The 25,627-nt window shown below is 39.9% G+C and overlaps 1 protein-coding gene across 10 annotated transcripts in view; it reads right to left on the reverse strand.

Annotated features, from left to right (window-relative positions):
- Nucleotides 1–25,627, reverse strand: part of dgkb (diacylglycerol kinase, beta) — a 797,915-nt gene that overhangs the window by 656,993 nt on the left and 115,295 nt on the right. For 9 of the 10 annotated variants that reach the window (XR_009512720.1, XM_059972636.1, XM_059972640.1 and 6 more), the window contains exon 3: nt 7,512–7,588. The exons of the other annotated variant lie outside the window; for it this stretch is intronic. Coding sequence is in view for 8 of the 9 variants with exons in the window: in XM_059972636.1 (XP_059828619.1) it covers nt 7,512–7,588 (77 nt within the window). In the remaining variant the exon portion in view is untranslated. The remainder of the gene's footprint in view (nt 1–7,511; nt 7,589–25,627) is intronic. 10 annotated transcript variants of the gene reach the window in all.

Genomic DNA, 25,627 nt, shown 5'->3' on the forward strand with positions numbered 1-25,627 from the left:
AAGACAAATGGACTATCAAATTACATAGCTAAATGAAATACAGAACAAGTGATCAGAACTGCCAACGCTACTGCAGTACTATAAAACTGTTTTGGTTCCTAATACTTATTGGTAGACACATTCATCTGTTTCACATTCTTTTCTACTGTAAATGAACAAAATCAGCACAAAGATATAGGGCAGATAGACTGCCTTCATACAATGCTATCAATGATTGTGTCCTCTAAACCTGCCTTTCTTTGTAACATTCAAAATGATTGTCAATGCCTTCAAATTTTTCATTGTTTCTAACTTGAAGTGAAATTTTTCATTTTCACTCCGAGCCATTTCTGGCGTCTCCAAGCCCGAATGCTTGAAAACACATTGAACAAAATAGTTCGGAATTATCAGTGATGGAAAAAAAACACTGCCACTCTTTGAACACAAGCACCTGCAACTGATGCTGTTCAGCAACCGTTTACTTGAAGCAGTGCTATGTCTAAGTGCCATGAACATGCACCCAAATTTTGCTAGTTAGAAACTGTTCAGCAATTATATCCTGCCCAGATTAAATGGCATAATGTCCCAAATAAACAAAAAGTATCCTTGCTGTTTTGCACTTCGAGAGCCATCCCAAATAAGTGGCTGCCCTGATTAACCGCTGGCCCAATTAATTGGAATCAACTGTATTTGTTCTTCAGATCAAAGGATAGTGGATGATAGGTTCATTGGGAATCAGTTATGGTACCATTTGACAATGATTTATATTAATGGCTTAAAAATGGGTAATCAGTAGAACTTCCAAGATTGTAGATGATAGAATACTTGGAAGTATGATTAACAATGAGGCTAGCAATAGATTGTGAAGAAATATACAGTATTTTGTCAGAAGGAATAAGAAATTACATTAAATGACAGTTCTGATGGATGCAGAAAAGTACAAATGTTTAAAATAAAATCAATGCACATATTACAAAATGTAGAGAACCATAAGTTTCATAAATGTTGCTTAGAATATGAATGCAGACACGTCATGTTGAAAATGAACAAAACAATTTATTGTTCCTGTTCTTGTTACCAGTCTCTTGGAAAGATATAAAGATTCCTATTAAGATTTCTTAGAATGGGGTGAGGGGGATCTGGGGATGAGGAACACAAGAAGTCATCTGGCCCATCAAGCCTGCTCCGCTATTCAATAAGACCATGGCTGATCTGGCCCTGAACTCATCTCCACCGATCTGCCTTTTCCCCATAACCCTTAGTTCTCCTACTATGCAAAAATATATCCAACTAGGTCTTAAGTATATTTACTATGGGAGCCTCCACTGCTTCATTGGGTGGAGAATTCCACAGATTCACCACTCTCTGGGAAAAGCAGTTCCTCCTCGATCTCCGTCATAATCTTGAAGCTAAGTCCCCTAGTTCCAGTCTTATCTACCAGTGGAACAACTTTCCTGCGTTTATCTTATATATTTCATAATTTTATTTGTTTCTATAAGACCTCCACTCATTCTTCTGACTTCCAGCAAGTACAGTCCTAGGCAAATCAATCTCTCCTCCATAGTCTATCCCCTCATCTCTGGAATGAACCTGGTGAACTTCCTCTGCACCGCCTCCAAAGCCAGTATATCCTTCTTCAAATGAGACCAGAACTGCACGCAGTACCCTCACCAGTACCCTGTGCAGCATAACCTCCCTGCTCTTAAATTCAATCCCTCTAGCAATGAAGGCCAACATTCCATTTGCCTTCTTGATAGTCTGCTGCACCTGCAAACCAACCTTCTGTGATTCAATAGACAATAGATGCAGGAGTAGGCCATTCGGCCCTTTGAGCCAGCACCGCCATTCAACGTGATCATGAATGATCATCCACAATTAGTACCCCATTCCTGCCTTCTCCCCATATCCCTTGACTCCGCTATCTTTAAGAGCTCTATCTAACTCTTTCTTGAAAGCATCCAGAGAATTGGCCTCCACTGCCTTCTGGGGCAGAGCATTCCACATATCCAACACTCTCTGGGTGAAAAAGTTTTTCCGCATCTCAGTTCTAAATGGCCCACTCGTTATTGTTAAACTGTGGCCTTTGGTTCTGTACTCCCCCAACATAGGGAACATGCTTCCTGCCTCTAGCGTGTCCAATCCCTTAATAATCTTATATGTTACAATCACATATGATTCATGTACAAGCACTCCCCAAGTCCCTCTGCACAGTAGCATGCTGCAAATTTTTTTACCATTTAAATAATAATCTGCTTCTATTGTGGATGACCTCACATTGACCAACATTGTATTCCAGACACTTGCCCACTCACTTAACATATCCATATCACTCTGTAGCCTCTCTGTATCTTCTGCACAATTTGCTTTTCCACTCAAGTCAGTATCATCAGCAAACTTAAATACACCACACTCGGTCCCCCTCTTACAGATTGTTAATATATATCGTGAACAGTTGTGGGCCCAGCACCAACACCTCCAGCACACCACTCACCACTGATAGCCAACCAGAGTAACACCCAGATATTCTAACTCTCTTCTTTCTTTGGTTAACCAATCCTCTATCCATGCTAATACATCACCCCCAACTCTACACAGCCTTATTTAATGGATAAGTCTTTTATGTGGCATCTTATCAAACTTCTGGAAATCCAAGTAAATAATGTCCGTCTGTCCCCCTCTATCCACAGCGCGCATTGCATCCTCAAAGGACTCCAGTAACTTGTCAAACAGGACTTGCATTGCTGAATCCATGCTGTGTAAATCATCACCAAAGCCTCTGCTATATCTTCTGCCATTTATTTTAGTACCCTGGGATACAATCCATCAGGACCAAGGGACTTACCTATCTTTAGGCCCACAAGCTTGCTCAGCACTACCTCAGCTATAAGCTTAAAATGAAAAAGCTGGGGTTGTTGTCCTCGGATGAAAGAGGTTTGAGAAGAGATTTGAAAGACCATAAGGCATAGTGGCAGAACTAGATCATTTGGCCCACTGAGTCTGCTCTGCCATCCAATTAAAGCCGATTTATTTTTCAACCCCATCCTCTTGTCTTCTCCCTATAACCTCTGGCACAATCACTAATCAAGAAGCTATCAAGGCTTAATGATCAGGCTTCCACAGATTTACCACCCTCTGTCTAAGAAATTTATCATCATCTCAACTATAAAAAAGACATCCTTTTATTTCTGAGGCTGGTCCCAGACTCTCTCAACAGGGACACAAGCTTTCTATACCCACTCTATCCAGGCCTTTCAGTAGTTAATAAATTACAATGAGATTCCCCCCCCACCCACCCTTATCCTTCTAAATTCCAGTGACTACAGGTTGAGAGCCAACAAACTTCCGTCTTGTGTTAACCCTTTCATCATCAGGAACATTCTACTAACCTACTTGTACCTCTCCAATGCTAGCACATCCTTTCTTAAATATGGGATCCAAAACTGCTTACTATATTCCATATGTGGTCTTACCAACACCATAGAAAACCTCAGCATTATATCTTTGCTTTCATATTGCAGTCCTCCATGAAATGAATGCTAACATTCAATTTGCCTTCCTTACTATTAACTCAAACTGTAAGTTAACATTTAGGGAATCCTACACTAGGATTCCCAAGACACTTTGCACCCCCAATCTCTGAATTTGTTCCCTGTTTAGAAATGTATGCCTTTATTCCTTCTACCAAAGTGCATGACCATATATTTCCCTACGCTGTCTGTATCCCATCCTGCCACTGATTTGCCTATCCTCCCAACTTGTCCAAGTTCTCTTGAAGATTCCCCACTTTCTCAACAGTACCTGCCTCTCCACCTATTTTGTATCACCTAGAAATTTAGCCAGCAGGTCATCATGTCCTTCATCCAGATCATTAACCTATAGAAAAATGGTGGATCCAACACCAACCCCTGCTGAACACTACTAGTCACCAGCAGCAAATCACAAAAGGCTCCTTTATACAAACTCTTTGCTTTCTGCCAGTCAGCTAGTCTTATATCTTTGCCAATTCTTTCCTCTAAGACATGGGCTCCTTGTCAAAGGACATCTGAAAATCCAAGTTAACAACATCCTCTGACTTGCCTTTATTTATCATGTCTGTTACTTTGTCAAAGAATTCCACATTGATCTTTGGACCATGCATTTAACCAGCTCATCTTATTGACCTGGGGTCAATTTGCACCTAGTTCATATAGCAATCCAGATATTTTTACCCTTTTGGTATTGTTCTTTCATTGAGTTCTAGCTGCTCAAGTTCCCCCACAAGAACTTATTTCTTTGTTCTATCCACATCATTGGTACCCACTTAAACTACAACCACTGGTTCTCTCTCCTTCCACTCTAAATTCCTCCACAGGTCAGATCAGAAGTCCTAATCAAGGGCACCAAGCAGGCAACACAACCTTCAGGACTCTTGGTCTTTGTGACAGAGGTCTGTGTCTGTTCCCCTCCTCTTGAATGATTCCCTGAACCACAGCACTATGGTTAGGTTGCTCAATTTTCCTACAGCATGCACGGAGAGCAAGAATCTTAGGCTTGCTAGACAAGCTCAAGGGCTAAGGTGTCTCTAGCAGTACCTGTTGGATGCCTCTATTGGTCTCACTTGCAGTCATACCCTCTTACCCTGACCACAGATGGAATTTCAAGCAGGTTAACTCATGGGTTTGACAACCTCACAAAATACAGCAAACAGGAACATTTCCCCCGCCTGATATGCTGCAGTGTTTGAAGCTCAGATTGCAGGTCATCAGCTTTGAGCCTAAGCTCTTGAGCAACCAATACTTGCTGTAGATGTAATAACCAGGAATCACAAAGGGGTCCACCAGCTCTCACACCATGCAGCTACAACACATCACTTGAGTCTGCATCCCTAGTTTATTCAGTTAGTTGTAATTTTGTACCTTTTTATTTAACTACTATAAAAACCTTAACTGTTCTTACCTTGTACTCATTTGTGCCTCCTTCTTGAAGCAACATGAGCCAATGTCTCAGCTCCCCACTCTCACAATGACCACTTCAGAATGCCCCTTTGCTTTAACCTGTCTTCCTTTTATGGGCTGATTTGCTGCACACTCAGTCAATCAGACACAACTTTAAAGAGGTGTACAAAATTGTAGCTTGGTGAGAGAGGGGAAGTAAAGGGAAGGTGTTCACATCGTTCATAGACCACAGCTCAGTTTTATGTTTCGGGCAAAAAAAAAGCTTGATGAAAAGTGGTCATCAATGGTCTCAACACAGAATTGGATAGACACAATAGTAAGAATAATTCACAGACTATAAGGATAGTATGCATGAATGGGATTGGCAAATTTGTCCAATTTGGAGTTGGTGTGACTCAATGGCTTCCACTTGTAACAATCTGGAGGATCATAGGGATCTTGGGGTCCGAGTCCATATGACGCTCAAAGCAGCTGTGCAGATTGACTCTGTGATTAAGAAGGCGTATGGTGTATTGGCCTTCATCAATCATGGAATTGAATTTAGGAGCCGAGAGGTAATGTTGCAGCTATATAGGACCCTGGTCAGACCCCACTTGGAGTACTATGCTCACTTCCAGTTGCCTCGCTACAGGAAGGATGTGGAAGCCATAGAAACGGTGCAGAGGAGATTTACAAGGATGTTACCTGGATTGGGGAGCATGCCTTATGAGAATAGGTTGATTGAACTCGGCCTTTTCTCCTTGGAGCAACGGAGGATGAGAGGTGACCTGATAGAGGTGTATAAGATGATGAGAGGCATTGATCATGTGGATAGTCAGAGGCTTTTTCCCAGGGCTGAAATGTTTGCCACAAGAGGACGCAGGTTTAAGGTGCTGGGGGGTAGGTACAGAGGAGATTGCAGGGGTGTTTTTTACTCAGAGAGTGGTGAGTGCATGGAATGGGCTGCCAGCAATGGTGGTGGAGGCAGATACAATAGGGTCTTTTAAGAGACTTAAAAGACCCTATCTTTTCTAAGGTACATGGAGCTTAGAAAAATAGAGGGCTAGTAATTTCTAAGGTAGGGACATGTTCAGCTCAACTTTGTGGGCTGCAGGGCCTGTATTGTGCTGTAGATTTTCTATGTTTCTAATTCTGTAGTTCCACCAGGGCTGTATTGAGTTGGTGTGGAGTGGAAGTTTCCATTCGTAGGAGAATCTAGGATCTAAGGGTGCAACCTCAGAAAATGCCATTCTCCCGCAATACTGAGCTGAGGTTAAATTTATTCAGCCAGAGGTTGGTGAATATATCGAATTCATGGTGGAGATTAAAACACTAGGTGGATTTAAGGCTGAGATCGATAGGTTATTGACTGCTGTGGGGGGTTGAGAGTTACAGGAGAAGGCAAGAGAATGGGACTGAGGAAAAGAAAAATCAGCCATGATTGAATGGCAAAGCAGACTCACTAGGCCAAATGATCTAATTATTCTTCTATTTCTTATGGTTTAAGTTGAATTTAATTATGAGGCATTGGATTCTGAAAAACTTCCAATAGTCCCAGCATTTTAAAAGTGGGGTATTGATATTGATAGGAGGTAGTGACATATTTTTACATAAAATTTGTCTAAACAGAGAGAGAAACATAATCGTGGGTTTATAAAAATATAGTTGTCAGGACATTGATCAATTGTTGATAAATTAAATAGACCACGTTGTAGGGTGTACAACGTGTTGCCAAAATTTATTCAAATGACTTCAATAGAATGAATTACAGAGGTGGAGTGCACTGCAGTTACTGCAAATGAAAGCCCAAAGACAAATGTTGGCATGTTATCAGAATTCCAAATAACCATTCCCTTTACTCTTTCCTTGCATGTTATGACCTAAACCCTTGAATAAAGTTAACTTGAACTTAGCAAGGTTCAATCATCGTACAAGTCTTGAAGCACTGGTTTCTCAACAACTGATGCTTTTAATTAAGTGGACTTGAAGGTGCAGAAGAGAAAATACCAACTAATATTAAAAACCAGTGACAATGAAAGAACATTGATATTGCCCTTATGGTACCTATATCTACTTTTGTGAATAGAGGTTGCATCAATAAAGTTGCAACAATTCTGCATAAAGTATGGTCGATAAAATTAACAATTAAGAATAAATGCAAACTGGGGCAAATGTATACAGATATAATTTTTTAGCTCTCACATTTGTTTCAAGATATCTGCCAGTTTATAATCGAGTACCAAAGAAAATGCCATGGACACTACTAATTTACAAATTCTTTCTGTATAAATGAACCAGTGTCAATTATCCACTTAGGCTTACATTTGATACCAGTACCGGGAAGAATAGTTTCATCCATGTCTTCAAAGTGGCCAAAAGAATCATTCAAAGGTTTGAACATTTATTTTTTATCATAGTATACAACTATGAAATTCTTCTTCTGGCCATTTTGAATACATGGATGAAACGATTCTTTCTGATACTGATATCAATTGTATTAAATTAAAACAAAAATACTTGTTAAAATGGGTGAAAAAACAATCCAATCTATCTCACAATCTGCAAATTCAAATAAACATCATTGCATGTAATAAATGGAACTGAAGAAATATGGACTACCTGCTCAGGGTTGTATTTTACAAGCACACCAGCACCATGGAATTCTTCGAGAACATCGTTAAGCTTCTTTGTAGAGTCTTAAAAGAAAGAAAAGTATTTTAGATAGCAAGAGCTTTCTCCTAGCAAAAAATCAGATGAATTTGTCACTGGTCAGCATTGATGGGTTTTCATCATATTTTATGTCCTAATATCCTAGGGTACTCGAACAATAAAATGAGAAAGCTAGAGGGATAAACAAAATTAAACTTGCACTGAACAAGATCAGCCTCTTGATCAGCATGAGATTGGAAATACACATAACAAGTTTCAAAATGTAAGAAAGTGGGTCCTTTGAAAAGAAAATATTCCTTTGATACCTGTTGTTAAAGAGATCATTTGATCTGATAAATATATTTACTGCTGCATTTTAAAAAGGTTCTCCTCCTGGTCAAGCAAACATATTTTGAACATGGTTCTCTATTTTTAAACTAAACAATATATTTTATCATCCCCATAGTCATCCAGATTTGTTGACCACACAAGGCATGACAAAAGTACAATTTGAAAAGAGTAATAGCAAATTATATAGGGATATGGGAATTTATTAACACGTGATTAATTGCAGTGTCTGGATGTAAAATACCCAGGGCTGAATGAATGGTGGTCTGGATGTTTTCTGGTGTGTCAAGGAAGAAGTTCCAAGGATTTGTAGGTTCTCTTGTTTTCATTGTCCACCTGAACAAAATATTTGCAAAGGAATTCCCAGAATACAAGTGGCCTATGACAAATGGTAAATGGCATTGTTTTCTCCCAAAAGAAGCAATGAACCATTTCTGTTAAGACTACATAGAAGGGGCATCAATAAAGCGAGAGCTGTTTCAGTTCTGAAAGTTTCCAAAGGGATACTTCCAGCCTCACATCATTCAAAATTCACCGTAATAGTTTAATATATTAGAAATTGTGGCAAAGAAGACAGCTTCAGTTATAAGCAGATCGGGCTTATTGGATCACTGATCCAATAAAAAAAACTTACTTCAACACATACAGTATACTTTGAAGTTAAAAGACCACAGATTCAAAGAGCTAATTTGGCATCTCTCTACAGATGCAGTCTGATGTGGATACACATTCCCAGATTTTGTATTCATCAGAACTGCAGTAAATATTAATTTCTATGAACATTTGCACAATAGTGAACTTTGAGTGCAATATCTATACGAGACAAGAACTTCAAATAGATGTTTGTACAGCATTTCAACCATCACCACTGTTGCGAAAATAACTTTTTCTCAAGACTGAGCCAGTTTAAATTCACAGTAATAGTTGATACTAAGTGTAGATGTAAATCTTTCCATTAATTTATAATTATGTGTGCCCTGAGCCAAACATACCAATTTTAAACACCTTTTAATATTTTATTTTCTTATTCATCAGAGGACAATGATTGTTTTTTTTTCCTGAAAACTCAATTTGACTGTTGAAATTGAATCATTCATTAACTAAATACAATAGTAGCTTCTGGTCAATGTTTATATGACTAATTTAAATTTTACACTGAAAAAAGTTTGGATTCATCAAACCATAATGTTAACTCAGAAAAAAATTCATCAGCCCCATGCACTACCCTTGGAAAAAGCTGCATAAGTCAGCATTGCAGCTGATCTTCCTGAAAGTCGAGATGCGTAACTGGAATTGCTGAAACCTGGGAAGGAAACAACTATCCAGAGAACTGGGTGGTAGAGTTAGACATCCAACAGGAATAACAGGGCTACTAGTGACCTCCCAGAAGATTTAAATGGCTTCACCTCAAGAGCAAAAGTGTGTTCGACTGTTTCTGCCAAGCTGACCATTTTAACGTAATTTGTAATGGGGATTCCCGTGGATATAACTAATGATGTATGGCAGTAAGTAATGCGCAAACAAGCGTGCATTCCTCTGCCTGACCCATTCCTCTGTTTTTCGAGGATATATGCAGTCGTGCATGAGAAGAGCAGTGTCAAGGAAATTTATACAATTACTATCACCACTGCAGCTCAAATGACTACTGACTGTGAGAATCCAAACCGTCTTCCAGAGAATCAAATAACAAGCGACGGAGGAAAGCGAAATGTACGTAGATCACTATGAACTTATTAACTAGGGAGCAGACAGGATGGGCATCATGCACATTCCAATTTGCTTTTCTCATACAGAACTGTGCAAAAGTCTTTGGCATATCCTTTAAATATAGCTAGGGGGTCTAAGACTTCTGCAGAGTACTGTAGTAATGTGATATATTGCAGTGTACCGCCCCCACAAAAAAAAGTACAAATTTCATGACATATGTGAGTGATGATATGGGGCTCTATTGTGGACTGAGAGTGGGAAGGGGACAGGGAGAGTGGAATCGTGGTTGGGAAAAGGGGAAGGGAGAGGGGAGGAGGACGGAAGATCAATAAACCAGTATTTTGGAATGCCTGGTGTTTCAGGGATGGCTGTGTTTGTACCTATACCACCCCCTGCCCCTGGCACTCCTCTGCCAGCTGTCCCACACCCCACCTGCTCCACCCTCGCCATTCCCAACATCCTTTGCTCCCACCAGATTTACAATCTCACTCTGTGCTCCAAGTTGACAAGTACAATACTGTGCAAAGTTCTAAGTCACCCTAGATAGACTTTTACATAGTACTGTATTGTACCTTATCCAACAATTTCTGCTATTTGCATTTACTCTTCTGAACACTAGATGGGGCAATGAACAAGCAACTACTTTCAAAACAAGTAACCGAAATATCTCCAATTCAAGATAAGAGGTTCATTTGTCACTGATAACAGGCCTTCTAGTATTTCTCCTATTAGATAGAAATGATAAACACCAACTTGTTTCTTTCAATAGCTTCTGATATTTGTAATTCATCGGGAGTGCAAAACTCCTCCTTTGACAGAGTTACATGCTTCTAAGTTGCGTATGTTAAACAGCTTCCAATCATTTTTGTTTTTGCTAAAAAATAAGTATTAGAGAATTACATGTGGGACAAACAATTGGAAGATTGAAACTGGAGTTGTCCCAATTCCTACAGTAATATCAATGGAAGACCCATGGAAATAAACTAAATGAAATAAAGGGTTTTGAACCATGTTTTCCAAGAGATCCTACTGATTTAATGATGAACGGCCTAAAAAAGAGTGTCAGCATTTCTAGATGTCTATGCCTTATTCATTTCAGTAGTACAAAGCTGCTTCCTGAAAATAAAAATGCTTAATTAAACTTCTTGCTTTTCTTTTCAGATCTTTTTTATTATTATTATTCAAAAATAGCACAAATACATCGAAGTAACAACACTTACAATGCCTTGAAAAATAAATTATCTTAAAGATTGAAAATTTTTGTGAATAGAAAAAAAACCCTACTAAGCAACTTGTTGCTTTTAAAAACAAATTTCTTCTTACCAAGTTAGTGTGTGATCTCCATCTCAGAGGTTGATGTTAGGCTGTCTTTAAAGAGAGTGAACCCTCAAAAGGCAGAGGGTCCAGGTGGAGTACCTGGTAAGGCTCTGAAAACCTGTGCTAACCAAGTAGTGGGAGTATTCAAGGACACTTTCAACCTCTCACTGCTATGGGTGGAAATTCCTACTTGCTTCAAAAAGGCAACAATTATATCAGTGCCTAAGAAGAATAATGTGGGCTGTTTAATGACTATCTCCCAGTAGCACTCACGTCAACAGTGATGAAATGCTTTGAGAGGTTGGTCATGACCAGACTGAACTCCTGCCTCAGCAAGGACCTGGACCCATTGTAATTTGCCTATTGCCACAATAGGACAATGGCAGATGCAATCTCAATGGCTCTCCACATGGCTTTAGAACACCTGGACAACACAAACACGTACGTCAAGATGTTGTCCATCGACTATAGCTCAGCATTGAATACCATCATTCTCACAATCCTGATTGAGAAGTTGAAAAACCTGGGCCTCCGTACCTTGCTCTGCAATCAGATCCTCGACTTCCCAACTGGAAGACCACAATCTGTGTGGATTGGTGATAACATATCCTCCTTGCTGACAATCAACACTGGTGCACCTCAGGTATGTGTGCTTACCCCACTGCTCTACTCTCTATATACACATGACTGTGTGACTATGCATAGCCCAAATACCATCTATAAATTTGCTGATGATACAAACATTGTTGGTAGAAACTCAGGTGGTGACAAGAGGGCGTAGAGGAGTGAGATATGCCAACTAGCAGAATGATGCCGCAGCAACAACCTGGCACTTAAGATCAGTGGAAGACGAAGCTGATTGTGGACTTCAGGAAGGGTAAGACAAAGGAACACATACCAATCCTCATAAAGGGATCAGAAATGGAGAGAGTGAGCAGCTTCAAGTTCCTAGGTGTCAAGATCTCTGGGAATCTAATCTGGTCCCAACATATCAATCTAGTTATAAAGAAGGCAAGACAGTGGTTATATCTTATTAGGAGTTTGAAGAGATTTGGCATGTCAACAAATACACTCAAAATCTTCTATAGTTGTACCATGGAGAGCATTCTGACAGGCTGCATCACCGTCTGGTATAGAGGGGCTACTGTACAGGACCGAAAGAAGCTGCAGAAGGTTGTTAATCTAGTCAGCTACATCTTGGGTACTAACCTACAAAGTACCCAGGACATCTTCAGGGAGCAGTGTCTCAGAAAGGCAACATCCATTATTAAAGATCTCCAGCACCTAGGGCATGTCCTTTTCTCACTGTTACCATCAGGTAAGAGGTTCAGAAGCCTGAAGGCACACACTCAGTGATTCAGGAACAGCTTCTTCCCTCTGCCATCCGATTCCTAAATGGACATTGAACCCTTGGACACAACCTCACTTTTTTTTTAAGACACTTATGCCAGAATCCTGTACATAGATTTCAGTTCAGCATTCAATACCATCATCCCGCAGAGACTAGTGGATTAACTGTGGCTGCTTGGCCTTAACACTGCCATGTGTCGCTGATTTCTGGATTTCTTGACAGAGAGACCACAGTCAGTCCGTGTTGGCAGGAACACCTCTGACTCCATCACGCTGAGCACTGGATCCCCACAAGGCTGTGTGCTTAGCCCATTGCTGTTTACACTGCTAACACATGACTGTGCAGCCAGATTCAAGGAGAACCTGATCATTAAATTTGCTGATGATACCACAGTGGTGGGGCTCATCAGCAAAAATGATGAAACAATGTACAGGGAGGAGGTCAAACACCTAGAGAGCTGGGGCAGTGACAACAACTTGATGCTTAATGTCAGCTAAAACCAAGGAGATGATCGTCGATTTCAGACAGTCTCAGCCTGAGCACACACCCCTCAGCATCAACGGCTCCACAGTGGAGAGAGTGGAAAACATCAAGTTCCTTGGGGTGCAGATCTTGGACAATCTCACCTGGTCCAGGAACACCACTGGGATTGTGAAACGAACCCAGGAGAGATTGCACTTTCTGAGGAAACTTAAACAAGCATCACTCCCCACTAACATCTTAACTACATTCTATAGAGGCGTGGTTGAGAGTGTGCTGACCATTTACATCACAACCTGTTACTCCAGCTGCAGTGCTGCTGACAAAAAAGCCTTGCAGAGGGTGGTTAGGGGAGCAGAGAAGGTTATTGGGGTCTCTTTACCTTCTGTCCAAGACCTCTTTCAGAGTCGATGCCTCCAGAAGTCACGGTACATCATTAAAGACCCCTCACACCCTCTCCATGAACTGCTTGTTCTTCTGCCATCAGGTAAACGTTACAGGAGAATCAAAACTAAAACCACAAGGCTACTAAACAGCTTCCTCCCACAGGCAGTCAGACTGCTAAATAGCTGCTCTACCTGACTCTGCTTTGGACACTTTTAACTTGCACTGGGCACTTATAACTTGTTTTTAACTGACATGTGGCTGTTGTGTTTTACTATTTATTGTTATGTTTATTATTTAGTGTTGTGTTTGTTATGTTATGATTGCACTGCTCCTGGGAAACGCTGTCTCATTCTGCCCTGCAGAGCTGATGTACGGTTAGAATGAAAATAAAGTTTTTGAATCTTGAATCTATACAGTATTTCTGTTGTTGCACATTTTTTAACCTATTAAATATATGTAATTGATTTACTTGCTTATTTATTATTATTTTTTTATTTATTATTTTTTCTCTCTCTGCTAGATTATGTATTGCATTGAACTGCTGCTGCTAAGTTAATAAATTTCACGTCACATGCCAGTGATAATAAACCTGATTCTGATTCCGTTATCAAAGAGAACATCATCAGTTATTATCTCAGCAGTATCAAATCCAAGAGTGTGGGCAATTAATTAGTATTGTTGGAATGGCACAATTCTTGCAACAGTCAATATATCAGTAATAAATAATACTAAGGTACCCTGACTACCTTTTTATTAGTTATTCATTGCAATTTAACATCCAAATCACAGCCACATTCTTTCATGCTCAAATAGAACAGTTGATGGCTCTAAGTTTGTACTCAATAGCGTTCAGAAGGAAAGGTGGGGGGGGGGGGTAGGTGTTTGGGATCTCATTGAAACTTACTGAACACTGAAAGGCCTGGACAGAGAGGATGTGGAGAGAATGTCAGATTCAGAATGAGTATCAGAATCAGGTTTACTATCACCAGTATGTGTCATGAAATTTGTTAACTTTTCCATTAGATGATGAATCAAGCATCTGAGAACATTGCCCTGGAATAAATGAGTGTCCCTTTAGAAATGAGATGTGAAGGAATTTCTTCAGCCAGAGAGTGGTGAATCTGTGGAAATCATTGTTACGGAGGCCTCTAGAGGCCAAATCATTAGGTGTAATTAAGGGAGAGATTGGCAGGTTCTTGATGGGTAAGATGGGAGAATGAAATTGAGAGAAAAAAACAGCCATAATTGAATGATGGCCTAATTCTGCTCCAAAACATTTTGGTCTTAAGGATACCAATGTTTACAACCCTGTTAAAAAGAAATTCATACAGATCAATTTTACAGTTTTCTACTGATTCAAGTAGAAGAAAGTACACATTTGAAACATTTCTGGAGGTAGCTTTGTGTACACAATTGAAAATTCTGCTCGCAATTCCATTTTAAATGCTCACTGGCAAAAAAGCTTTAAAGTTCTTAGTAGGCGTAAGTTATTGAATGCACTTTTATAATATTTTTAAGTACCTAATAAAGTCAAGATTTACAATGTGCCATGATAAAGTACTGAAACATAAATATCAAAACAATGCTTTCTGATGTTGCCAGAAAAGAATATCAGATTACAATGCTGTGTCAATTGCATAGTTTTTAAGTTGGCATTGGAACAGGTTTCATAACATCCTTCTGTTAGTATATTAATTAGAACATTAACAAAGAATGTGGATATAATTCAAGCTTTTTTTCCCCAAACAAAAGCTGCTTTGGTACCTAGGGAAGTACAGTCTGGTTTTGCTTCATTGATCAAGGATACAGCAGCAGAAAGTGCTATTAATCATCATTACTTTAGACTTAAAACCAAATACCGTAGCTTCCTTAGGCTGAGAAAGCATTTAACTTAAAAACATCTTTTGTGTAAAAGGCAATAATTTTGCATTTCTCCTATAATCAGCTTTCATCAGTCTAGAATTTACATGTAAGTAATAGAATTAAACACCCACAGCATTATTAAAGTGCAAGTGACTTGTAGAGAGAAACTCAACAGTATGCTGAACTCACATTTGCTGAAGATCAAGGAAGTGTTCATGGGCGCTAGCAATGCTTTTATTACTAGCTATGCAGAATTCCTTGTTCCAAAGTTTTTCTGGAACACCCTTCCAACTTTTTCACTGCTAATATCAATGACATCATCATTGCAGCTTTCCTATACTTATGTAGCAAAATGAGTTACTGAGCATCAGAAGACACCTATTTCAGCAAACTCTATCACTGAGAAAACTCGTAATGCTAAACAGCTCACCTGAGGCCAAAATGTAATAATATTTATGTACTGTACTTCCAAACTTTGCACTGACCTTAGTTTGCACATCTTTTAAATTATTAAATAATTTTGCTTAAAAAAATGAATTCCCACAGCATGGGTTCTATAAATACTGATTGATTTTTCCCAATGAGGTAGATTTCACCTATTGTGTCAGTTTCCCCATAAAATAGTTGGCATTCAACAGAAATGATTAAAAATTTGATTAAAAATTATTCTTGATGTTATTTTTAAAAGTCATAACTAAAGATCAATAATGTAACTCAGATAGAATCAAACCATCTGATAAATATATTAAAAGTCAAACGATAACCTGAAGCCCAGAATGCACTGTTTCTTTATAAAGAAATCTATATATAGAGCATTACATGTTGTGCAGTCTCAAATTTTTGAAATCCCATCATTCAAATTTATGATTACCCTCCTGAACATGTGCAAAAGTTGAGATTTTGGCCCATAAGTCAACTGAAAATTGGAGTTACCAGAACTTAACAATTTGTGGGTTTGGAATTTATTGTTATTGTGGATGAATAAAATTCTAGTGTTTACACATGCATTCTCGAGCCAAAGTTTAATAGATAACATATATAATTTAACCGCAAGGGTACTAGAAATAATCCTACATATCAATGTTACAAACCCTGCAACTGAGGAGGATTAATTGTTTGACAGCAACTGGAAAGAAGGTAATGTTTTTTCTGCTCAATTTCAATTTGCCAGCATCTGTGGAAAATTCAGGTTTAACCTAATTGCTCTTGGACAGCAGTGAAAGGGGGAAACCATGAATCAGTTAGAAACAAAATGAATAACGCTTATGACAGCCATTTCTGGCACTACACATGCAATTATAAGGACTACAGGGACTTATTGATAACTATTATCCAGCTATTGGGCATGGTTAACAGATCTGTGCCAGAGCAAGTAAGAAATCAAAGAGGCTGGATGAGCTTGCTGAAAAGTAGGTAACTCAAATACACACAGGCTGCTCATCACTTTTACTAAATTCATGCAATGTCACAGTAGAAAAGCATGGCATTTAGTCTCTTGGTACTTTTATTTCCCGCTAATATCTTGGTTTATTCCTTTCTTTGCATGTAATTATTTAGCCAATATTCGATTTGAACTCTGAATGGGATCTCAATGTTTCACTATAAGAACTGCATGCTTGTTGCATTTTAGTCAACGGTATTCATGCTTTGTCTAGTGCAATTTTGTGGGAATAACAGTAAGATTTTCTGGTGTAGTCTGTTTTGTCATATTTTTATCATTTTGTCTCAGTTTTTAACTGCATTGCATTTGTGGTTTCTAAATGACAATAAACTGAATCTGAATCTGAAGATGTGGCAGGAAGAAAAAAACCATTGAATGGTGATTGCTACATAGCTGAGGATTTATGATGAAATGTGGCCTCCGGAAGCTTCTATTACCAACAGTAAACTTCTGCTTTCTCCCTTCCTGACCACCAGATTTGCTATCCATCTGCTATCATGGCACACATGAACTTCAGCTTCCCAGACAAACTCAATCCAATGCAATTCACCGACTGCCAAAGCAGATTCACAGCGAACAGCATCTCCCTGCCCTGCACTCATCTCTGGAGCATCTGGATAGTAAATACACCTATATTAGGCTACTTTTTTACTATTTAACTATGCTAAACTCTAAACAAGTTCTTCTTGAAACTCTTTGACTGACCTGGAACACAACATGGGCTACTATTACTACTACATTCCTCCATATTATCACCTCACCCACTCTCTACTAACACTCATCTCCATCTCAGGCATCCATCCACCTCAATTCTTCCTCTCTCTGACCACTCCTGCTTGTTATTCTCAAGGGCTAGAGATGCCCTTGTCCAAAATTCATATCCTATTTCCTACCCTCCTCGGAATCTTCTTTCTGATAACCTTCAGATGCTGTAACTCAATTTATTTTCATTTTTGAAGGAATATCAAATCAGAAAGAAAAAAAAGTGCTAATAATTTGCCTGTGTTTTCCTTTATCCCTGACTGACAAGGAACGAGAACAGGAATAGATCACATCACCCCTCAAACAGACTGTTCATTCAGTAAAGACCTACCTGATCTAGTACCTCAAATCAAGTTGGTGGTGAAACATATATTGAGAAATGTTAAACTTTAACATTGCATAATGCTATGAAGTAAATAAATTAATTAATAAAAACTATTGGCCATCTTTATTTTCAACAACAATCATTTTAATTACTGAAAAAGTACAGTAGATAAAAATAAAATTTTCAGCATTATTTTGAATGATTTATGATGTGTTTTGTCACACTTAGCTCAAATTGGAAATCACCAACACTGTCAGCAGCAGCGGTGAATTAACATCCTACTGTCTCTTGGCAACAGGTAGAATTTTTTTCCCTTCTGTAGATTTTGTGTATTTAAGTGTTCCTGCATTATGTTCATGATGTCTGAAAAATTCATTTTGGCTGGTTTGGTTGGAGCAGTTAAACTGTAGATTTTTTTCCCACTGTAGATAAAATGGCTACTCAGCTAAATATGCCACAAGTGCTTTCATGCTGAAGAAGTTATTGCAGCTTATTGTAAGATTGAATAACAAATTGTATGTTTTATCTGGAGCTACTTGTGCACTTTCTGTACTGCTGGTGCAAATTGGGAATTGGAATTGGTTTAAGATTGTTTCATGTACAGTGAGATGCTTTTCTTGCAAACTTTTTGTACAGATCAATTCATCATATAGTGCATTGAGGTAATGCAAGGGGAAATAACAGAATGCAAAATAACTGTTATAGTTGCAGAGAAAGACCAGTGCTGGCAGACAATACAGTTCATAATCATAACATGGTAGATTGTCAAAAGTCTACCTTTGTGTACTAAGGAACTATTCAAATAATCTTATGACAGTGGGGCAGAAACTGTGCTTGAGCTTCGTGGTACATGTTCAGGCTTTTGTACCTTCTGCATGATGGGAGTGGGAAGAAGACTGTGTGATGCACCATCAATAACTCACACTGAGACGTAAGGCGAGATATCGGCTTTTATTGACTGGAAGAAGAAACCAGGAGTGAGTGTCCATCATACTATGTCCTGGAGACTGAGGCGTGTAGTGTATTTAATATTTGAGTAATATTGTAAATATATTGTTTGATTTTGAGGCTTATATGTATTGGTTATATGTAAGAAATATGTGAATGGCATACGTCATTACACCAACACATCATATTAGATCACCTCACTAATGAAAAACTAAGCAGACAAGTTATATCGGGCTCCTGTGTTTTTTTGATTAGCTTCAGGAGTTACTGAAGAATAAGCGTTAAAACAAACCCGAGACAATTACCTACAAGTTGAAAAGCAGCAAGGTGATCAAGTTAAGGTACAGCACATATTTCTTCCCAAGGGGAGAGAGACGGTCCAGTTAAAAATAAGACAGAAAATTGATGAAATTCACGCTTAATAAACTGTGAGTACTAGGTGTTAATACAAATAAATAAATAAAAATCCGAAATGACTGGCTACATCAGAAAGAGATGCATTCAGTTGCAAAACAGCTAACTGGATGGTGTATATTGAGTGAATTGAGCAGTATTTTGAAGCAAATGAAATAGCCAATGAAAAGTGGATGCCAGAGTGAAAATGAAAAGGGAGTGCAATAGCTGCAAAAGCACACAGTTTGCTTCAAAGTTTAACTGCTCCAACCAAACCAGCCAAAATGAATTTTTCAGACATCATGAACATAATGCAGGAACATTTAAATACACAACCATTGTTCAATGCAGAATGCCTTCGGTTTCATAAGCAAAATCAAAAGGAAGGGAGGTCTATTTCAACTTATGTGCTGAATTGAAGAAATTGAGCATTTTCAGATCAGTAATGGGCTTAATGATGCATTGAGAGATCGTTTAATTTGTGGAATCTTTCAAGAAAGCATTCACAAATTGCTCTGGACTGAAGAATGACTCACATTCAAAAGAAGAGTTAAAATTGTTGTTTCAATGAAACAGAGACACAATGGATTTGCAGTCAGGAATGAAAGTGAACAGGAACAAAATTGCAATGACTAAACAGAAACCTCACTGCCAAACAAATTGTGTAATCATTGTGGCATAGGCCTATAAACAGCCCACCAATGCAGGTTTAAAGGCAAAGTGTGCAGAAAAGGCAACAAAGTAGGACACATACAAAGAGCATGGCAGGTAGACAAAAATAAGTGGCCTGCACAGGGAAGAGAAAGAGCTAAAAAGTCAAATTGCAGTTTCAAGAAGAACACTAATCTGCTGATGACATTTCTGATAATGATGAGAGTGATGCAGGACTGAGTATCCTTGAGACTAACAAGAGACAAGCAACATAGCTTACACCAGAAGTGAACACCAAAATAATTAAAATGGAACCGGACACTGACTCAGCTGTTTCAGTCATTCCACAAAATGAGTTTGAACATCATTTCAAAGATACTGAACTGAAGCCTGCAGATAGCCCGCAGCTGTGGGAATGACATTTGTAGTAGTGAAATATAACAACCAACAAGCTACATTGAGCTTGTATGTAGTAAAAACAGGAAGGCCAGCATTGCAGGGTCCTGATTGGCTGAGGCAACTACATCTCGATTGGAGATCCAGCCACTATTTGCATGCCACATCCCCTGAAATAGAGTCAACTGAAAGTAAGTTAAGGAAGGTACCGGATGATGCCACATCAGTGCTCAAGGAAGGCATTGGAAAACTCAAACATCTGTGGTGAACTACATATACCTGTCTGGACACCCCCCCCACTGCTGACTGCTCCTGTGGCTCCTCCCACAGACCCCGGTATAAAGGCGATTGGGGCCTGAGCCCCACCCTCAGTCTCCAGGATGTAGTATGGTGGTTAATTGCTGCTTGTTCTTTCTTCCAGTCAATAAAAGCCGATATCTCGCCTCCCATCTCAGAGAGTTATTGATGGTGCATCAATATCAAGGATAAAGCCGTGTTAAATGAAAATGCCACACCCAAGTTTTACAAAGCCCGCTTGGATCCTTATACCACCTGTGATAAAGTAGATGACAATGAGCATGAACGCATGAATGCTGAAGAAATTCTTTCAGAGACCAAAGTGCTTCTCACCATAAACTCTCACAAAGGGCTTTATCACTATAATAAGTTTATTCTTGGAGTGGCATCTGCACCTGCACTTTGCTAGAAAGATATAGACCAGGTGCTGCAAGATTGCCCAAGTACTCAGCGTTACCTTGATGACATCATTGTTACCAGAAAGGATGACAAAGAACATCTCCAAAATCTCAAGACAATGTTCAAAAGATTAAAAGGTTATGAGCTCAAAGCATGATGTAACAAGTGTGAGTTCTTTAAACTATGCATCACTTATTGTGGTCACACTATTCACACACAAGCATTACATAAGTGTGCTGAGAAAATTCAAGCAGTGGTGGATGTCCCAAGGTCAAACAATGTGTCACAGATGAGGTCCTTTTTTTTAGGATTTGTTAATTACTATAATAGGTTCATGCCAAGCCTGGCTACTGTGCTTCACCCCTTGGACTTATTAGTACAGGTCAGAAAGAAATGCCAATGGACAAAGCAGTGGAAGGTGGCTTTCCAACAGGCAAAGGAAACGGTGAATTCAAACACCGTACTCACACATTATGATGCACATTGTCCAGTGAAGCTTGCCTGTGCTGCCTCACCTTACAGTATATGTGCAGTCACGTTACATGTTATGAGTGATGCAAATGAATACACCATAGCCTTTGCATCATGTTTCCTTACTGCTACAAGAAAAAATAAGCACAGATTGACAGGAAGGCAATGAGTCTGGTGTGTGGTATAAAACATTTCAACCAGTACCTGTATGGGCGAGAGTTTACCCTCATTACATGGTTCTAACTCCATAACCAAGTTTGCAGATGACACCATGGTGGTTGGACTGATCAGAGGGGATGATGAGACGGCCTACAGGGACGAGTCCCAGCACCAGGGCACGTGGTATGCCAACAATAACCTGGTCCTTAAACACCCAGAAGACCAAGGAGATCATTGTGGACTTCAGGCATGCTAGGAGCCACACTAGTGTCCCCATCTACATTAACAGGGCTGTAGTGGAGCATGTATCAAGCTTAAAATTCCTTCGCATCCATATTTTCAAGGATCTCACCTGGAGTCTTCCATCCTGATCACAAAGGCACAACAGCGCCTTTATTTCCTGCAGAGCATCAAGAAAGCTCACCCCTGTCCCAGGATACTGACGGACTTTTACCGCTGTACCATTGACAGCATACTCACCAACTGCATTTCAGTGTGGAATGGCAATTTTCCTGTATCGGATTGCCAAGTACTCCAGTGTGTGGCGAAAACTGCCCAGCAGATTATCGGCACCCAATTGCCAACCATTGAGAACTTCTACCATAAATGCTGCCTGGGCAGGGTGAAAATTATTATGAAGAATGCATCTCACCCTAACCATGGACTTCTTACTCTCCTCCCATCGGGTAGGCGTTACAGGAGCCTCCGCTCCTGCACCAGCAGGCACAGGAAGAGCTTCTTCCCTGAGGCTGTGACCCTGCTGAACCTCACATCACAGCACTGAGCAGTATTGCACCCATATTGTACTGGCTCAGTGCTTTTATATTTGTGTGCTGTAGTACTTACTTTTTATTCACAGTAATTTTGTAAATAACACTATTCTTTGCATTTCTGGTTAGATGATAACTGCATTTCATTGGCTTTGTATCTGTACTTAGCACAACAACAATAAAGTTGAATTTAATCTAATCATTACTGATCATCAACCACTAGTGTCCATTTTCAATGCAAAAAAGGGTGTTCCACTGACAGCCGCAGCATGAAGGCAGAGATGGGCTTTGTTTCTTAGTGGGCACAATTAGAAGATCAAATTCGAGAGTACAACTAATCATGGAAATGCTAATGGATTGCCTTGTTTACCCTTGGGAAAAAAAAATATCTGAAAAAGTTACAAAAGATGACACTCCTTTTGACGTATTCTCCCTAATGCAAATTCAAAGTCTCCTTATTACAGCAGAGATGTCACAAAGGGAAAAGTAGAAAACACCCCACACTGTTTCAGGACTACATGGCCACCCATAATGACTGGAATGTGTAGCAGAATTTCCAATACTCCCAGTTTTACCAGCACCGGAATGAACTTGTCCTTGATGGGAGTTGCCTTATCTGAGGACTGACCGTTGTACCATCCATTCTAAAAGCTAAAGAGTTGCAGGAGCTGCATGCCAATCATCTAGGCATGGTCTAAATGAAAGCATTGCTTGAAGGTTTGTCTGGTGGCCTGGGATAGATCAGCAGATCGAGCACCTTGCCATGTATTGCTCAGGATGCTAACACATCCTGAAGTTGCCAAGCACAGCACCTCTCTATCCACGGGAATGGGCTTCATTGCCCTGGCAGAGGATTCATGTGGATTTTGCCAGACCACTCATGTGCTCAAATTTCTTGTTAGTAGTGGATGCAGCTACTAAGTGGCCAGAAGTGTTCCCAATAGTCTCCACTGCAGCTTCACACTTGGTTGATATGTTGAGAAGCCTCTTCTCAAGAACCAGTTTTCCAGAGCACTTAGTCAGTGACGATGGGCCAGTTTGTTGCAAAATAGTTTGCTATTCCTAAAAATCAATGGAATTACACCTGCACTGTACCACCCTGCTACAGATGACTTCACAGAAAGGTGTGTCCAGAATCTAAAGAACGCACTATGAACACACTTCACTAACGTTGAATCAGAAGCGGCCCAATTTCCTCTTTGCATATGCAGCAGACTCCACAGCCAACAAACCACCAGCTATGCTGTTCCTGCGTTGTGCTTTGTCCTCACGCTTTGATCTCCTCAAACCCAATCTCAGAATGAGTATGCAGGACGAACTGCTGAGACAAATCAAGGGCTCTTCAAATAAGGAGGTTTAATGTTTCACTCGAGGACAAGCAGTCCTGGCGAGGGACTACAGCAGTGATCAAAAGTGTGTACTTGTAAAGATTAAAGGCAGATCTGGACCACTCTATTACACAGTGGAGGTTGTGTCTGATGTCCTCTGAAGATAACACGCCAATCTTCACATTATTCCACAAGAGTAAGAAGTCTTTCACAACAATCTTCAGTCCTGAATAGGACAATTTAAAATTTACTGTGCTGTGGATGTTGATATAGGAGTTATTATTGTGTGTGTGTGTGTGTGTGTATGTGTTTACATAATTCATTACAGATTATATGTATAAACTATGTAAATGACATCCATCATTAAACTACTACATCATATGCGAGTACATCACTAAAAAGGAATTAGGTAGAGCCTTATCCCAGCTCCTGTGTTTTTCTCTCGATTTGTTTCTGATGTTACAAATGGTGGAGTTGGGATCTTTGATTATTGCTTGTTGCTTTCCAGTGGCAACAAGGAGTAGGGACAGAGTCTGTGGCAGGGAGACGAGTTTCCATGATGTGCAGAGATGCATCCAAAGTTTCATGGAATTTCTTGCAGTCATGGGCAGAGCAGTTGCCAAGCCATGGTGCCTCTGTATATTTCATTAAAATACAGAGAAAAATTGCAACCCTAACTTGCACATTGACAGTTCAACAGCAATCACACTTTGTTCATACTCCTTGGAGAATGCCTGTCCATTGTACCCATACTCTCCAATCATTCAACCAATTTCCCACCGTCTTTCATAGCTTACAGTCATCTCAGTTAAATCACTTCTTCTATCGCAGTTGACCATCAAGCTCAGTGGGATATTCTGGGCAGATTTTCCTGGTGTGCCCAACGTCACTGGCAAGACAAGCCCTGGAAACGCAGATTCAGGGGCACTGGTCATGGGAGAGACATTGTTGATGGTGCAGATGCTGAGGTCTTCCTATGCTCTCTGGTTCTGGTAACTCTGTCCCATTGGCTCTCTTCAGATTTGATACAGGCCCTTTTGGTCAAAGCACACCAGCCGAATCTGTGCTGGGAATGAGACTCCAGTCCTCTGGCAGGAGCACCATTGTGACTAAAGTCCTGTGCTGCTCAGTACCTTTCCCTTGGACCTGCCTCTCTGAGTAAACCACGTCAACAGTCCTGCAGCATGATCTGAATCTAATGAGACAGAACTAATCTGTTCATTGAACAAGAATCTTCTCAGCAATGGATCAATGGAAGATACCTCCATTGTTGCCACAGTCTTGGGGCAGCTGTTTTTAAGAGTACAGCAAGAGGACCAGCTTTGCTCAATACCCTTCCAGAGCTGGTCTGATTTCTTGCTTTCTCATCCTTGTTCACGGGTGGGAACTGGTCACATTCATCGAGAAATGGTTCCTGTGGAATCACGTTCACCATCACCATCTCAAGTATGGTGAGTTTGCTCTCAGCACACAAGGTCATTATGATCAGTTTACTGCTGTCCGTCTTTCTGAACCTATCACACCTTCCCAGCTCTCATCGTCACTTCCAACTCTGATGTTGAAATTGTCAAGCACTGTCAGCTTGTGGCTTGCAGGAGCAGACTTCACAAAGCTGTGAAAGTTTCAGAGAATGCTGCTGGTTAAAATGATATTCTGACTAGGCAAGAATGGTGGATCTAACTCCATGTATACTGTCCCCATTTTCAAGTTAACAATTCCAGATAAAAGTACAGCCTCCCTCCCACAGGGTCACAGATTAATCCTTCATCAATGAATTGCATGTCACTGAGGGCCACAAAATTCATCCCATATCAAGTTATCTTGGGTCGAAAGCCAGCATCATGCCACAATGAAATAGGTCTCATTGACCTTGACTTACATCCTAACCCTAATACGCTCAAATCCAGAGGAAATTGAGAAAGCAATTAATTGATGATGTTTTGTGTTGAAGCAGTATCTATGGGAGGAAACAAATTGTCAATGTTTCTACCTAAAACGTCAACACTTCCTTTCCTCCACAGATGCTGCTCAACCCGATGAAGCCCTACAGCAGAGTTTTTGTTACTCCAGATTCCAGCATATGGAGTCTCCTGTGCCTCCAGTTTCTGGTCCTTTCCCTTGCAAGGGTAGGCAGTGCTTTCCTTCAAAAGGGCAGCCGAACCATTTTCTGAAATGAGTTTAAAGAGGGATGTAGCAGCAAAACTAAACTGCCAACAGCCTGTAGCCCCTGTAGAGTTGTTATACTTGCATGATGCGCTCATGGCTCCAGTGATTGCTTCAAAAGTTAAGCCCT

The sequence above is a fragment of the Hypanus sabinus genome, chromosome 6, assembly GCF_030144855.1.
Source record: "Hypanus sabinus isolate sHypSab1 chromosome 6, sHypSab1.hap1, whole genome shotgun sequence".
NCBI classification, from domain to species: Eukaryota; Metazoa; Chordata; class Chondrichthyes; order Myliobatiformes; family Dasyatidae; genus Hypanus; species Hypanus sabinus.